At 54.4% G+C, this 14,446-nt stretch overlaps 1 protein-coding gene across 5 annotated transcripts in view; it reads left to right on the top strand.

Moving 5' to 3' along the window:
- The first annotated feature begins 2,062 nt into the window (after positions 1-2,062).
- LOC133356267 (CLK4-associating serine/arginine rich protein-like) overlaps positions 2,063-14,446 on the top strand; it is a 40,286-nt gene continuing 27,902 nt past the window's right edge. For 4 of the 5 annotated variants that reach the window (XR_009756831.1, XR_009756833.1, XR_009756832.1 and 1 more), the window contains exons 1-8: positions 2,063-2,263; positions 3,881-4,085; positions 6,431-6,528; positions 8,056-8,157; positions 9,310-9,386; positions 10,192-10,282; positions 11,963-12,303; positions 12,982-13,078. Coding sequence is in view for 2 of the 5 variants with exons in the window: in XM_061573687.1 (XP_061429671.1) it covers positions 3,987-4,085; positions 6,431-6,528; positions 8,056-8,157; positions 9,310-9,386; positions 10,192-10,282; positions 11,963-12,303; positions 12,982-13,078 (905 nt within the window). In the remaining 3 variants the exon portion in view is untranslated. The remainder of the gene's footprint in view (positions 2,264-3,880; positions 4,086-6,430; positions 6,529-8,055; positions 8,158-9,309; positions 9,387-10,191; positions 10,283-11,962; positions 12,304-12,981; positions 13,079-14,446) is intronic. The other variant, XM_061573688.1, reaches the window with a different exon arrangement.

Here is a 14,446-nt window from a genome sequence, read left to right as displayed (position 1 = left end):
CTGCTCGTGGCCGCATTCGCGGCTCGGCTCTGTCTCGGCATCGTTTACACTCCAGCTCAGGCCGAGCTTGCTCAGTTGCTTCCAAAGAGGCACGGATGTACGTAAGTTGAACATCTTTGGCACATACGCTAATGGGAGCTGCGGGATAAGGACGATTAATTAAACGCAAAAAGCAGTTTTTCAATTTAGATTTAAAAGTGCATAGTGGCTTCCTAATCTCGGAAGGAGCGTTCCAGACGGCCGCAGAAGCGCATCTGAAATCACGCGATGCGGTGACAGTCTTTGTTCAAAAGCCGCTACTGCTGCTGCGAGAATGACTGGACGGAGTTTGCGTGACGCGAGTGAGCGACTTCGCTGTGGCACGGCTCTGGTTCCTGTAAAGTCCCGAGCCTGGCTGGGACCATGCTTGGAGCCGGAATTACGTTAAGCACAGGGGCTTGGGGAAGCGGCTCTTTAGCCGAAGCCAAGCCTGAGCCGGGCTGTGACTAAGAAAACGGTGGCGCCACGATGGCGAGATGTTAACTACTTCGCCTGGTATACAGGAGATCCTGAGTTCGATTGCCCAATCCTGACGCCTGCTGTATATTTGGAGATTGCGTTTTCTCGCCTCGTGGTTGTGTGGATTTTTCGCCGGTTCCTTTCTCTCCACATTTATAAACATGCGTTTAGAATATTTGGCTGTTGTACATTTTCTCGTGCTAAGCGACTTAGTTGAGCGATCATTTGTGGTAGCCAGGTCGCTTCTGAAAAAATAGCTCCGTAGCTCCGTGGGGGTCATACCTGGTAAAATAATAAAAAAAATTGTTCATTTTAAGAATGCCGGTATCCAGGCTATTCTCCACTGCAGGCTGCGGGTCCGTGTTTGGAGGGAGTGACTGACTGGGTGCGGAGAGACAGCAGCTGGCGATGCCGTCGTCTGGGTTCGCTTCGGTGTGCATCGTGGACTGGCGCGTGGGTTCACGCGCTGATTGTGCGCCAAGGTAGCGACTGATAGAGTTCTAATAAACACAACACCGATCTACAATTGTCTATGTCCGTCAGTCGTTACACGTTTGCTCAAATTTATTTTGATGGTGAACTAAGACGAAGAGGAACCGTTGGGGAGTTTTTTGCAAAACGCACAAAGGCCGAGTGATTTTTACATGCGTCTCTTGTGTGTTGTTTGCAACATAAGGCACAGCTGGCTCGGACTACTCTGAAGTATTTCCTGTGTTATGCCCGATTTCTGGGTTATGAAGTGGCTCATTATTATTTTTAACGCTTCGTAGCCTGACTAAATATTTATTAAGTAACATATACAAAACAACTAAAGTTCTAAATAAAGAGCTATTAACAAATAATTGCGTGCTTTGCTTCTTGTTTTGTTTCTCTTCCGGAATCAAATTATTGCTTTTGGCAGTGATATTGATGTCACCTTGGAGTCGATTTAATTACTTGATCCCAATGTTGAGAGATCACCGTGATTTCATTCCCGACTCGGGCGTCAGTGCGAGTGGAGTTTGCATGTTCTCTCCCCCTGTTCAGCATGGGTTTCTCCATGTTCTCTGGTTATCTTTAATTGTCCATTTGTGAATGTGTGCTATGGAGAAGGGTCATTGCCAGAATCGTCACCAACTTTAATAGTAATATAGGTGTTCGGTGAGGTTCCAATGGTGTAGGTGTTCGGTTAAATTTTGATTTAAAGCTTTCGTGACTGCAGGGATTCATTCATCTTCTTGGTTCTTTCGGTAAAGTCACGTAGAAGGGAAATAATAAAAATAAAACAAAATAAAATTATTCTCACGACGTTTCGGCTTGCGTTGTGGCCGAAACGTCGTGAGAATAATTTTATTATGTTTTATGTTATTATTTTATTACTTCCCTTCTACGTGACTTTACCGAAAGAACCAAGAAGATAGGTGTTCGGTGTTGGCTGGTTTTGTTTTATGAACCGGGAGGGAAGAGACCTTCGGCAAAGTGCCATGTCCGGAGCGGTGGTGAGTGGCGGTGATCGGTGCTGGCTCGTGATTGGTCCTCGCAACACGGAGGGGTGTCGTCGGTTCTCTCTCGTGATTGGTGGATAACAGCGCGAGGCTCCGTGAGAGAGCGTGGGGAGAGAGCGCCAGGAGAGTGCGGGGGGAGCGCGAGTCGAGCCCCAAGGCTCGGGACTCAAGAAGAGGAGGAGGGGGGGCGACCCCCACAGAGTTCGCGGCCTCGCGGCTGCAGAAGCCACCGGGAGGGGATAGCGGCCCCCGCGTCTCTCGCTTCCCCGGGCCAAGCGCAGGTGAGCGTCGCTAGGCCTCAGGCTTCAAGCCTGCGGCCTAGGCCCTGTAGTGGATTTTCATGCGGCGCCCCCTGCAATTGCTGTCGAAATGCCTCCGCTTCGCAGCAGCTCTCGACTCTAGAGGATATTTGGCCTCCTATTCCACGCTCGCCAGACTGCGTTGGAAGAGATGAGAGTACCCGCGACTTACCTCACGACACGCTTAGCTACCCATCGTAGATCGTCACAGTTCTGCTGCTGGACAGAGACCGAGTCGTGGATTCTAGAACGGTTCCTGGCGCCACTGCCGCGCCGGGAGATGGGAACTCGACCCCGTGGGGATTGCAAGTCGCACAGTGCGCTCCGCGTGTACCACCGCCGCAGCTGCTCTTGAGTGATTAATGCTGTGTATGCACTGGGGAATATTGTCGATTTGTCGTATCGGGGAAATATTGTAAAATTAGTTTAGTTTGCCGGGTCTGGATGAATTGTTGACATCGCAGGGTCGCGATAGGCGGGCAGACTTTCATCCAGCAGTAGATTGACCGCGGCTGACGACATTATTTAGTAGTTGGATAATGAAAGGTGATGTTTACAGCGGCGATGGCTGTCGTTGGCGGGGAGCGGTGGCGTAGTGGTTAGCGCACTGGCTCCTAACCCGGTGAGGCCGGAGTTCCACTCAGCCGACACCGGCGATGTTTTTCTGGCGCGTCGTGTAAGCGCCTGCGCTGGGGAAGGCTACCCACACCACCCCCTCGTGTGCCGTAGAGGTGCTCGCCAACAGCACTTGCCCCAACAGTCTGTTAAAGACTATGCGGGGGACCTTTGGCTGTTGTTGAGACTGTGTCGACTCTGAGGTGTGGACTGATGAGGGTTGTTGGTGCAGAGAAGGGGGGGAGCGGTGGCGCAGTGGTTAACGCACTGCGCTTTGGAAAGCGGAACGCAATCCACGCGTATGAATGGGGGATCGGGTCCCAGTTTAAACATAGATCTATATATCTGTGCGTCTCACGTTGGCCCTGAATAGTGCCGTGACTAGCACGCTGCACTACGAACCCAACGGCCCGAGTTCTATTCACTCTCGCGGCCACCAGCAACCACTGACGAGTATCTGGGCCTCCCCTAGGTCGACCGGGCTTCAAAAGAGTAACTGGTGCGGTGTGTAAACATTGTCACGAGGGAGACAAAGGCGGCCGGGCGAGGTGCTGGGCACCCCCTCGTGTGTCACAGTGCCGGCCTTCATAGGTGCTCGCTAACAGCACTTTCCCTAACAATCGTCTTACGGTTATACGGGTAATCTTTGTGTGTTAGTCTATGGGTCTCTATTTTAGTCTATGGGTCTCTATTTTAGTCTATTGGTGTCTGTGTTAGTATATGGGTCTCGGTGTTAGTCTATGGGTCTCGGTGTTAGTCTATGAGTCTGGGTGTTAGTCTATGGGTCTGGGTGTTAGTCTGTGGGTCTCTGTGTGAGTCTACGTGTCTCTGTGTGAGTCTACGTGTCTCTGTGTTAGTCTATGGGTCTGGGTGTTAGTCTATGGGTCTGGGGGTTAGTCTATGGGTCTCTGTGTTAGTCTATGGGTCTCTGTGTTAGTCTATGGGTCTCTGTGTAAGTCTATGGGTCTCTGTGATTGTCTACAGGTCTCACAATAACCCGTAGGTCTCGCGCGGAGCAGAGCCACGGCGGTCCATCTCCGGCGGGGCAGCTCCCCCTTTCCTCTGTGCCGCCTCCTCCACGGCTGCGACCATGTGGCACGAGGCGCGCAAGCAGGAGCGCAAGCTGCGGGGCATGATGGTGGACTACAAGAAGCGCGTCGAGCGCCGGCGCGAGTACTACGAGAAGATCGTGAGTGGCGGCGCGGTCGTGAGCGCGCCCCGGTGTTGGGGGCGGGGGGGGGGGTTCACTTCGTCGCTGTGAGGTTTCCCCGTTCAGCTACGGCGACCGGGTCTGAGCGGGGCGCGTCGCGAGGTTAAAAGCCGGCGGGGTTTGGACAGGAATGAATGAGCGAAATGGGCACGAGGGAGGAGTGAACGAGAAAGTGGGACGCACCGGTGGCGAGATGTTAACCACCTCGCCTAGTGTACACGAGTTCGTGGGTTCGATCCCAACTCTGACGATGCCTGTATCTACGGAGTTTGCGTGTTCTTCCAGTGGTCGTGTGAATTTTTCTCCGAGTCCTCTGGTTTTTCTCTCCACATTTTTAATCAACATGCGTTTAGGGTATTTGGCTGCTATAAATTTCCGCATGATAAGCCAATTTGTTGTGCTGTCATTTGTGGCCAGGCCGCTTCTGAAAAAGAGCTACATTGCTCAGTGGGCCTTACCTGGTAACATAAAACAGTTTAGTTTTTTAAACGACGGGAACCGCACCGAGCGTAAGCAGTCGCTGCACTGGGAAGAGCACGGTCCAGGTCCCGAATCCCACTTGGCTCTATGTACGGGGACGCGCAGTGGAATTTCTGCAGCGTCCCCAGAGGGCATTCTCACGGGCGGACTCGTGGCGAACGTGGTGCGTTTCATCGCTGAATCTGTCGCGGCTCCCACGATGCATCACACACGGTGACAGAGCTGTAGTGCGGGTTCCCATAATGCATCACACTCTGTGATGTACCTGTAGTGCCGGTTCCCGCAATGCATCACACTCTGTGATGTACCTGTCGTGCCATCTCTCACAGTGCACCTCACCTCTTGGTGGGAGACGCGTTCACGTGTAGGGCAGTAGCGGCACAGTGCTCTCGCCAGAGGGCGCCATCGTGACGCTCCTGAGCGGACTGGTCCAGGACTGGCAGAGCTGAGTGCCGCTTGCGCAGTGTTTGTCAAGCTGTGACGCGACTGGACGGGTGTGGAAAATAGCTTCATAGCTCATCGGATGCACATGTACAGCGGTGAATGTTCCTGCACCACCTTGATCTTTTTGAGATTCGTATAGCGCTTTTTCCAAGGCACTTTATGGCAATAATAAAATTGTACATAGGATGATAATGATTTGAAATGAAGAATTGGGTTATTGTAAGTGGCTGTATAGTTTTTATGCAGTTGAAACAAGAGGGATTGATAAGGAGGGGTTGGGATAGGCCTGGTCGTAGCTGTGGTGGGGGGGGGGGACATAAAGCTGAGGGGCTGATAATCGGGCATCATTGCATTGGGAAGCCAAAGGGGGTCGGTGAGAGGCTGGAGCCAGGAGGGGGAATGAGGGGGAGGGGGCACTTGTGAAGCGACTGGACATCTGTGAAAAAAAGCTTCGTAGCTCATCGGATTTCTCCAGGACAAATAAAGATTCAGATTTAGCTGCCCACTGTGTCGCCCCGTAAGCCTCCTGTGACAACCTGTGTGTGCCTGCCCGTCACTCGGCGCCCATTCGCCAGGCAGTGGTCGCAGTGCAGAACGTGGCTGCCTGTAATTCACGCTGTGAAGGGAGCAGCGAGGCTCGGTGGCTCACACACCGATGATGTTGTGGAACTCCCTCCCCTCCCGTGGGCGGCGAGGAGAAGCCATACCCTGGCTTGCCGGCATAAGACATTTTATCAAAAATGTGGGCTCCCATCTGTATGTATTTATGTATGTTGAACTTCTTTCACACCGTGCGTAGCCAACCGTGATAATAGTCTATGCGGTAGTGTTTCCACCTCGCATGCGTGGGTATTCTTTGGGTAATCGGTTTCCTCCAACGTGTAAACACTCATGAGTTGACCGACAGAACCTTAATATATAGAGGACCGCAGAGCTTGGGCAATTGTTAGGTCCAGATGATCACTTTGCTGCTGTTTGGTTTCTCCTCGCGCCTCCTGAGTCATCGCGTGACTACGAGAGTGAGCGACCATCTCCGCTCACAGTCATGTTGCGCACAGTGCTGGGTACGGGCCTTGTGTGTAGCTTGGCATCATCGCTATCGGATCGCCTCGACAGTATCACGGGGTGGCGATAGATGGCGGCGGCTCTCGGATGTGCCTCCATCTAGCAGTGGGTCGATCATGGCCAGGGGTCGTCAACCTGCGCCTCTGGAGCTGCATGCGGTGGCTCTTTAACGACTGCAGTTTGGCTCTTGAAATTTGAAAAAATGGTTCCTCTTGTTATTTTGGTAGCCGACCCATAATCATGGCTGATGATAGTGAATCAACCGTTATGCATTTTTGTTCTGCCGAACTGTCCCCCCATCCCCCCCCCCCCCCCCATGCTCCTTCACGGCACAGAAAAAAGACCCGGCACAGTTCCTGCAGGTGCATGGCCGGTCCTACAGGGTGAACCTGGATCCAGCCGTGGCCGTGGCAGCAGAGAGCCCGGTGAACATGTGAGTTGCTGTACTCACCTCCACTCACTCTCCTACCACACTCACCACCGCATCTCACTCTACTCTCTCCCACTCTCCTACCACACTCACCGCCACGTCTCACTCAACTCACTCTCACTCACTCTCCTACCACACTCACCACCGCATCTCACTACTCACTCCCACTCACTCTCCTACCACACTCACCGCCACGTCTCACTCAACTCACTCCCACTCACTCTCCTACCACACTCACCACCACGTCTCACTCTACTCACTCCCACTCACTCTCTTACCACACTCACCACCTCATCTCACTCTACTCACCTCCACTCGCTCTACTCACCTCCACTCACTCTCCTACCACACTCACCACCACGTCTCACTTTACTCACTCCCACTCACTCTCCTACCGCACTCACCACCTCATCTCACTCTACTCACTCCCACTCACTCTCCTACCACACTCACCACCACGTCTCACTCTACTCACTCCCACTCACTTTCCTACCACACTCACCACCTCATCTCACTCTACTCACCTCCACTCGCTCTACTCACCTCCACTCACTCTCCTACCACACTCACCACCACGTCTCACTTTACTCACTCCCACTCGCTTTCCTACCACACTCACTGTATGCACCCCCACGCACGCTCCTAGCACACTTAGGAGAGATACGGGGGGAGCTAGGGAAGGAGGGAGGGAGCTAGGGAAGGCGGGAGGGAGCTAGGGAGCTGGGGAGGGAGGGAGGGAGCTAGGGAGGGAGTTAGGGAGGGGGGGAGCTAGGGAGGGGGGGAGCTAGGGAGGGGGGGAGCTAGGGAAGGGGGGAGCTGGGGAGGGAGGCAGGGCAGCGTGGAGGGAGGAATGGAGGGAGTGAAGGAGGGAGGGAGGGAGGCAGACAGTCGCCCACGCACGTTGCTGTCGGGTCCCGCGGGGAGCCGCGTGGTGGTTGCGATGTCGCGGTGGCAGCGGCGCTCGGAGCAGACAGATGGGAGGTTCGCTCCAAATGTCACGGCGCTAATTTGATGATAATTCGGCGGTCGCGTGGGGCCTGCGTGTGGGCGGCGGGGCTCCCAGCCATGGCTGTTGACCCCCGCACCACCGTCTGCTCTCAACTTTTCGACGCCGCGGCGCGACGACCGCTCCTGCTCCCACCTCCCTCGCCTTGCCAACGCGCGAGCGACCGCGCGCTGCCGAGGAGATGTTATCTCCCCTGCCGGATATGCAGGAGGCCGTGGGTTCCATCCCGACCCTGACGCCTGCTGTGTGTTTGGAGTATGCGGTATCTCTCTTCCCGTGGTCGCGTGGATTTTTCTCAGGTTTTTTCCTCGACATTTGGAACCAATGTGCATTTATAGTATTTGGCTGCTATACATATCCACATGATAAGCCACTGCGTTGAGCTATCATTTGTGATAGCCAGGTAGCTTAGTAGGCCTCTAGTAGGCCTCTGACCTGGTCAAATAAAAAACAGTTTACAGATTTAGTTTAGTGTCCGGGAGGGAGCCCCTGGGTGATGTGCCCTGTCTTGTGTCTCTCCGCAGGATGCCCTGGCAGGGCGACTCAAACAACATGATTGACAGGTTCGACGTGAGAGCTCACCTGGATTTCATCCCCGAGTTCAAGGGCCTGGCTGCCGGTGACAGGTGACCAATGCCCTCCGTTGCTTTACACCCCCCCTGGTCGGTTTGGTTTGCCGGCCGGCTGGACATTACCGTTTGCAAGAGTAGTGAGTGGCTGCATGGAAGGTTGGGTGAGTGAGTGAGTGGGTCATTGAGTGGTTGAGTGAGTGAATGAATGATTGAGTGGCTGGATGGATGGTTGGGTGAGGGAGTGGTTGGGTGAATGAGTGAGTGAATGAGAGTTGGTGGTTCAGTGGATGGTTGGTAGAGTCAGTGAGTGGGTAGGTGAATGAGTGGTTGAGTCAGTGAGTGGTTGAGTGGCTGGATGGATGGTTAGGTAAGCGAGTGAGTGAATGAGTTGGTGGTAGAGTAAATGGTCGGTTGAATGAGTGGGTAGGTGAATAAGTGGTTGAGTGAGTGGTTCTATGGCTGGGTGGATGGTTAGGTGAATGAGTAAACGAGTGAGTGAGTGATAATTGTTTTTTTACCCTTCTATCTGGCAAAAGGCACCTTTTGACGTCATCTGGTCCAACCCATGTGAGACTAGGCTCTAAGCCTAAGGAAAGCTGTCTCGGGTGTGGACCAATCAACTTCAAGGACAGTGCATGCATTATCAGAGTTATGTTTTTTGTTTGCATTATGACTGCAGGTATTGTGGTCTATGCAAACATGACTCCTTGTAAAAAAGGTGTCAGTTTTGTTGCCAGATAGACGGGTAAAAAAACAATTATATTTTTTACTGGCAAATGAGGTTCCATTTGTGTGAGTGAGTGAGTATTTGAGTGGCTGAGATTAACTTAATCTTGTTTAACCAGGTGAGAACCCAAGGGACCAGGAGTGGCCATTGAGCGAGCAGAGGACGTGTGTGCTAACTCCGTATGTGCGCGTGTGTGTGTTCATGTGTGTAGCCATGTGCGCGTGTGTGTTCGTGTGTGTAGCCATGTGTGCATGCACTTGCTTGAGTGTCCTTCTGAGCATTAGATTAGCGGTTAGCGGGCGACGCTACGAACCTGGCGACTAGAGTTCGATTCCCGCTCACAGCCAACACCGGTGACGATTATCTGAACCGGTCATTGGCCTCCCCTAGGTCGACTCAGCCTCAAATAAGTACCTGGTGCGGTGCGTAAAAACATCGCCACTAGATATTTGACTTTGTGTGTGCGTGGTGCTGTGCAGCGTCTGGGAGGATGGGGACGAGCGCCGGTGCAACTACGAGCGCTACCGCTGCCTCGTGCAGAATGAGTTCGCGGGAAGTGAGTGATGGCCATGCACACACACGCGCACGCACGCACACATGCACGCACACACACACATGTGCACGTGTACATGCAAAAAACAACGATCCCCCGAATAGCCTGAACAGACTGTTGGGGCAAGTGCTGTTAGCGAGCACCTATGAAGGCCAGCATGGCACACGAGGGAGTGGGTGGCCAGCACCACGCCCTACCGCCTTTGTTTCCCCATTGCTAATATTTACACACCACATCAGAAACTTTTTTAATGCTGAGTAGACCTAGGAGATGTCCAGGACCGGTTTCGTATTGCAGTGCATTAACCACTGCGCCACTGCTCCCCCACACCAAAGACGAACAAAACACAAACTAATGCGCGTAACAGTGTTTCCTTAAAGCTCATGGGAGTGCACATGTACACGAGTGCGCGTGTGTTTGCCGTGTCTGCTGTCTGTGTGTGCGTGTGTTGCGTTGGTGTCATGCGTGGGTTTGCGCGTCTGCCCCATGTCTCACGCGATTGCGTGTCACGTGTCTCACGCGATTGCGTGTCACGTGTCCCGTGCGTGCGCGTGTCGCATGTCTCGTGCGTCACATGTTAACCCGTAACATACCCCCTAGGTCTGTCCCGTGAACCTCCTGCTAGCGAGCCTGTTACACTTCACACAGCCTAAAGTACACCTAGCCTGGCACGAGCGCCGCGGTGACATCGCCGTGAATGGTTGGCTGCTGCTTCTGCTGTGCCAGCACTTGACCCGAAATTGCGATTTTAAAGGCTACACCTGCGTTGGGGCGTCTGGGAACCTTTGTCTTTGTGTCGCCACGGCAGTCTCGGAGGACCAGTGTCTCTATCAGATCTACATGGACGAGCTGTACGGCACGGCAACCAACCCCCGCATCCTGGAGGAGGAGAAGAAAAAGTACGGCACCCCCCACCACCCCCCACCACCCCCCACTTCCGATTAGCGTGGCTGGCTACGTATGGCGCGAAAGAAGTTCCAACGTACAGACATGCAGCCGCCCCCAACCACGACCTCGTTAAACATTAACGGCCGCTGACATCGCCGCCCCGTGTTCCGCCTCGCAGTAGCTTAGTCGCTCGCTGCTGCTGCTGCTCTGCGCGCCGTCCCTGCCCGCCGCTGCCCAGGGCAACAGGAGTGGCTGCTGCGCTGTCGTGGTTGCTCCTGCCTGGTGCTTCCGCCCGCCTAGGGGTCAGGGTTAAGGCTGGCCCGGCACTGTGTCGAGTCTTCTCGTTACCGAGGGCCCAATTGGACTCGCACAGTCCGTGATAACACGTGAGATGCGTACGCAGGACGAACTAAGGCCGAGGCGCTTGGGTAGCATCTAGAAGCATCCAGCAGCACCCCACTGCCTCGTGCGATGCTCCACCGAGGAAGCTGTACGGCCGCTTATTCCTACTCGCGCACTCAATTGCGTTGTATTCAATTTGCATTATAAAACACGTCTTATAGGAGAACAGACTGTATGTTGAATTTTGTTTGTACCGTACGTAGCCAACCGCGTTAATCGGAGGTGCGGGTAACCCACAACAACGACAACAAACACAACCGCTTTTCGCCGCTTGGTTGCAGTGACGTCACCACGGCACATGTGCCAGGCTAGGTGCACTCCTGAGGCCATCCCGCGAAATGGAGAAGGCTCGCTGCCGGCAGGGGGTCACGCTGGACAGACCGAGGTTCCATGGGTTGACCGATTATGATGACTGGGAGATGCACCACCTTTATCTCCCCGCTGGGGAACACGTTGTTGTGAGGGTCGCTCCTCTGTCCTACCACTTGCTGGAGGGCTGGCAACCACAGAATGGATTTGGCACATCACGTCCAGTATAGCTGGCGCATAGCTCTCGTTGTAGCAGTGGTTACGAGTCGTGGCTATAAACAAAGCCCTTGGTAGGCCTCGTGTGTGCTCGGGCCTGCCGGGTCCAGCCATCGGCTGCCTCCCTCCCTGTGCGTGTGTGCACCTCTGCCTGTGCGTGTGGCAGGGGAGTGGCAGTGCAGCGGTTAGCGCCGTTGCGCTATTAACCCCCGTAACCCGAGTTCGATTTCCGCTCGCGGCTCATGCCAGCGACGGATTGTCTGAACCGGTACTGGGCCTCCCCTAGGTCAACTCGGCCTCGAGAGTACCCGGAGCGATGTGTAAACATCGTAACCGTGGCCGGGCGTGGCTTTGCTGCCCACCCCCCACATTTGCCGCGGCGGCCTTCGTAGGCGCTGCTCACTAACGGCACCGCTCCTACTGAACTATTTTGTATTTCACCAGGTAAGGCTCCTGTGAGCTATTTTGCTCTTTTTCAGAAATGACCTAGCCACAGATCAGCGAAGTGGCTTATCATGTGGACATTATAGCAGCCAAATACTTTTAAACGCATGTTTGTCAATGTGGAGGGAAAAACAGGAGGACCCGGAGAAAAATCCACGTAACCACGGTGGGAGAGAACATGCAGACTCCAAATATACAGGCGTCGGGGTCGGGGTCGAACCCACAATGTAAACATTTCGCCACCTTGGCGCCCCACTCGCCCTCGGCAGTCTGTCGAGGCTACACAGGGGACCTTTGTCTTTTGTGTGCGCTCGTGACAGGCTGGCGGAGAAGCGCGCAACCATCGGCTACACTTACGAGGATTCCTCCCCGGCGGTCGCCCCCGATGACGCCATCCCCTCCTCCTCCTCCACGGCCACCGCCGCCGCCTCGTCCCACGGCAACAACAACAGTGGCGGCAGCAGCAGCCACGGGCCCGGAGCGCGCGGAGCGGAAGAGCACGGGGAGGGAGCCGATCGAGACGGTGGCGGCGACGAGGAGAAGGAGGAGGACGACGACGACGAAGAGGAGGAGGGAGAGGAGGACGAGGAGGGGGCCGGGGACAATGGCGGCGATGGAGACAGCAGCAGCAGCGAGTCCGACGGAACCATCCCCGACATCGGTACGTGTCTTTGTGCGTGCGGTGCGTGCGGTGCATGTGGTGATGTGGTGCGTGCGGTATGTGTGGTGCGTGCGGTGCGTGCGTGTCTTTGTGGGGTGGTGCATGCGGTGTGTGCGTGTCTTTGTCGGTGGTGTGCTTGTGGAGCGTGTCTTTGTGGATGGTGTGCGTGCGGTGCATGTGGTGCGTGCGGTATGTGTGGCGCGTGCGGTGCGTGCGTGTCTTTGTGGGATGGTGCTTGCGGGGGTGTGGCGCGTGTGGTGTGTGCGTGTCTTTGTGGGGTAGTGCGTGTGGTTTGCGTGTCTTTGTCGGGTGGTGCGTGCGGGGTGTGTGGCGCGTGTGGTGTGTGCGTGTCTTAGTGGGGTAGTGCGTGTGGTGTGCGTGTCTTTGTGGGGTGGTGCGTGCGGTATGTGTGGCGCGTGTGGTGTGTGCGTGTCTTTGTGGGGTAGTGCGTGTGGTGTGTGTGTGTGTTTGTGAGTGGTGTGTTTGCGGTGCGTGTGGTGTCTGCATGCCCGTGTGGTGTGTGCGTGTCTTTGTGGGTGGTGTGCGTGCGGTGCATGTGGTGCGTGCGGTATGTGTGGTGCATGCTCTGCGTGCGTGTCTTTGTGGGGTGGTGCGTGCGGGGTGTGCGTGAGCGCGTGCGTTGTCGCTGTCTCGCCCCGTGCGCGTCCCACCCGCTAGACGTGGAGGTGGACATCGATGAGCTGAACTCCGAGCAGATCGCCGAGATGAACAAATGCGCCACCAACTACGGCATGAGCGACGCCGACTACGTCCGGTGAGGCCCCCACACCCCACCAAAGACAAAGATCCCCCTGTAGCCTTAACAGACCATTGGGACAAGTGCCATTAGCGAGTTGCATCTATGAAGGCCGGCACGGCGCATGAGGGGGTGGGTGGCCAGCACCACGCCCGGCCGCCTTGGTCTCCCCATTGAGGATATTTACGCACTGCACCAGGTACTCATTTGAGGCCGAGTCGACCTAGTGGAGGCCCAGGACCGGTTTAGATAATCGAACGCTGGTTGCCAGGTTCTTAACACTGTCGCATTCTGCTCTGTGACGGGTTGATGACACGCACGCAGTGTTAACCCGTCACGTGCCAGGGTGGCGACAGGTTAACTCCCTCGCCTGGTATACAGAAAGTCGTGGGCTCGATCCCGACCCTGGTGCCTGCTGTACATTTGGAGTTTGGGTGTCTCTGTCGCCGTGCTCGCAGGGACTTTTCTCCTGGTCCTCCGGTTGTTCCCTCCACGTTTAGAATCAACATCACGCATTGAGAGTGTTTGGCTGCTGCTGTGAATGTGCACACGGTGGTGAGCCACTTCGTTAAGCTGTCGGTTGTGATAGCCACGTCCCTTCTGAAAAATAACTGTACAGGCAGTCCCCGGGTTACGGAAGGGTTAGGTTCCCGAGAAATATACGCACACTCTGCACTTCCTATGATTCTTTCATTTGATCGCTAACACTATCCTTGATTAAGCTAATGTAACGTATACTGTACTGTCCAATTGTTTATGAATACACGAAGCATAGAAAACAAACAATAACGTAATGCTACAAGAGGAAAATGATTATGCAACGCTACGAAAAATGACATTTACCCGACTCCTCGTGAAGCTCGGTGAAGGCGGCGTTTGTGCTCCAAATCAATGACTTGACGCTTACGAACAGGCCCTGCACTCTTGCAAACATTTATGCATACAGTATTGAAAAACAACTTTTTACATGATTTATGGGAGCATTTCTGTAAAGTCGGATTTCTGTAAGTCGGGTCTTCCTTAACCTGGGGACTGCCTGTATAGCTCAATGGCCCTTACCTGGTAACATTTAAATAGTTGAGTTTAAAATTCGTTTCGACTCGCGAACCCTGCACAGGGAGCGGCGAGCGATCCACCATCAAAACCCTCACTCGTGAGGGTTTTGATCTTCCACGAAGCTAATGATCCCACCCTAAACCGCATCCACGCTGCACAAACCGCACCTTTGATTCCACACCACCGATTGGCACGGTTGGCTACGTACGGTGCGAAACACGTTCAACATGCATACATGGCAGATGTGGATAGCTGATGAACAAATGGAAAATGTAAAACTCTCCAACAGTGCTGCGACTGTGGTCATCCAGAACAGACCGTGCAGCATAT

This window comes from Lethenteron reissneri, chromosome 53 (genome assembly GCF_015708825.2).
Source record: "Lethenteron reissneri isolate LAM-NWPU_2019-01 chromosome 53, ASM1570882v1, whole genome shotgun sequence".
In the NCBI taxonomy this organism is placed as follows: Eukaryota; Metazoa; Chordata; class Hyperoartia; order Petromyzontiformes; family Petromyzontidae; genus Lethenteron; species Lethenteron reissneri.
This window is presented reverse-complemented; position numbering and strand designations above follow the sequence as displayed.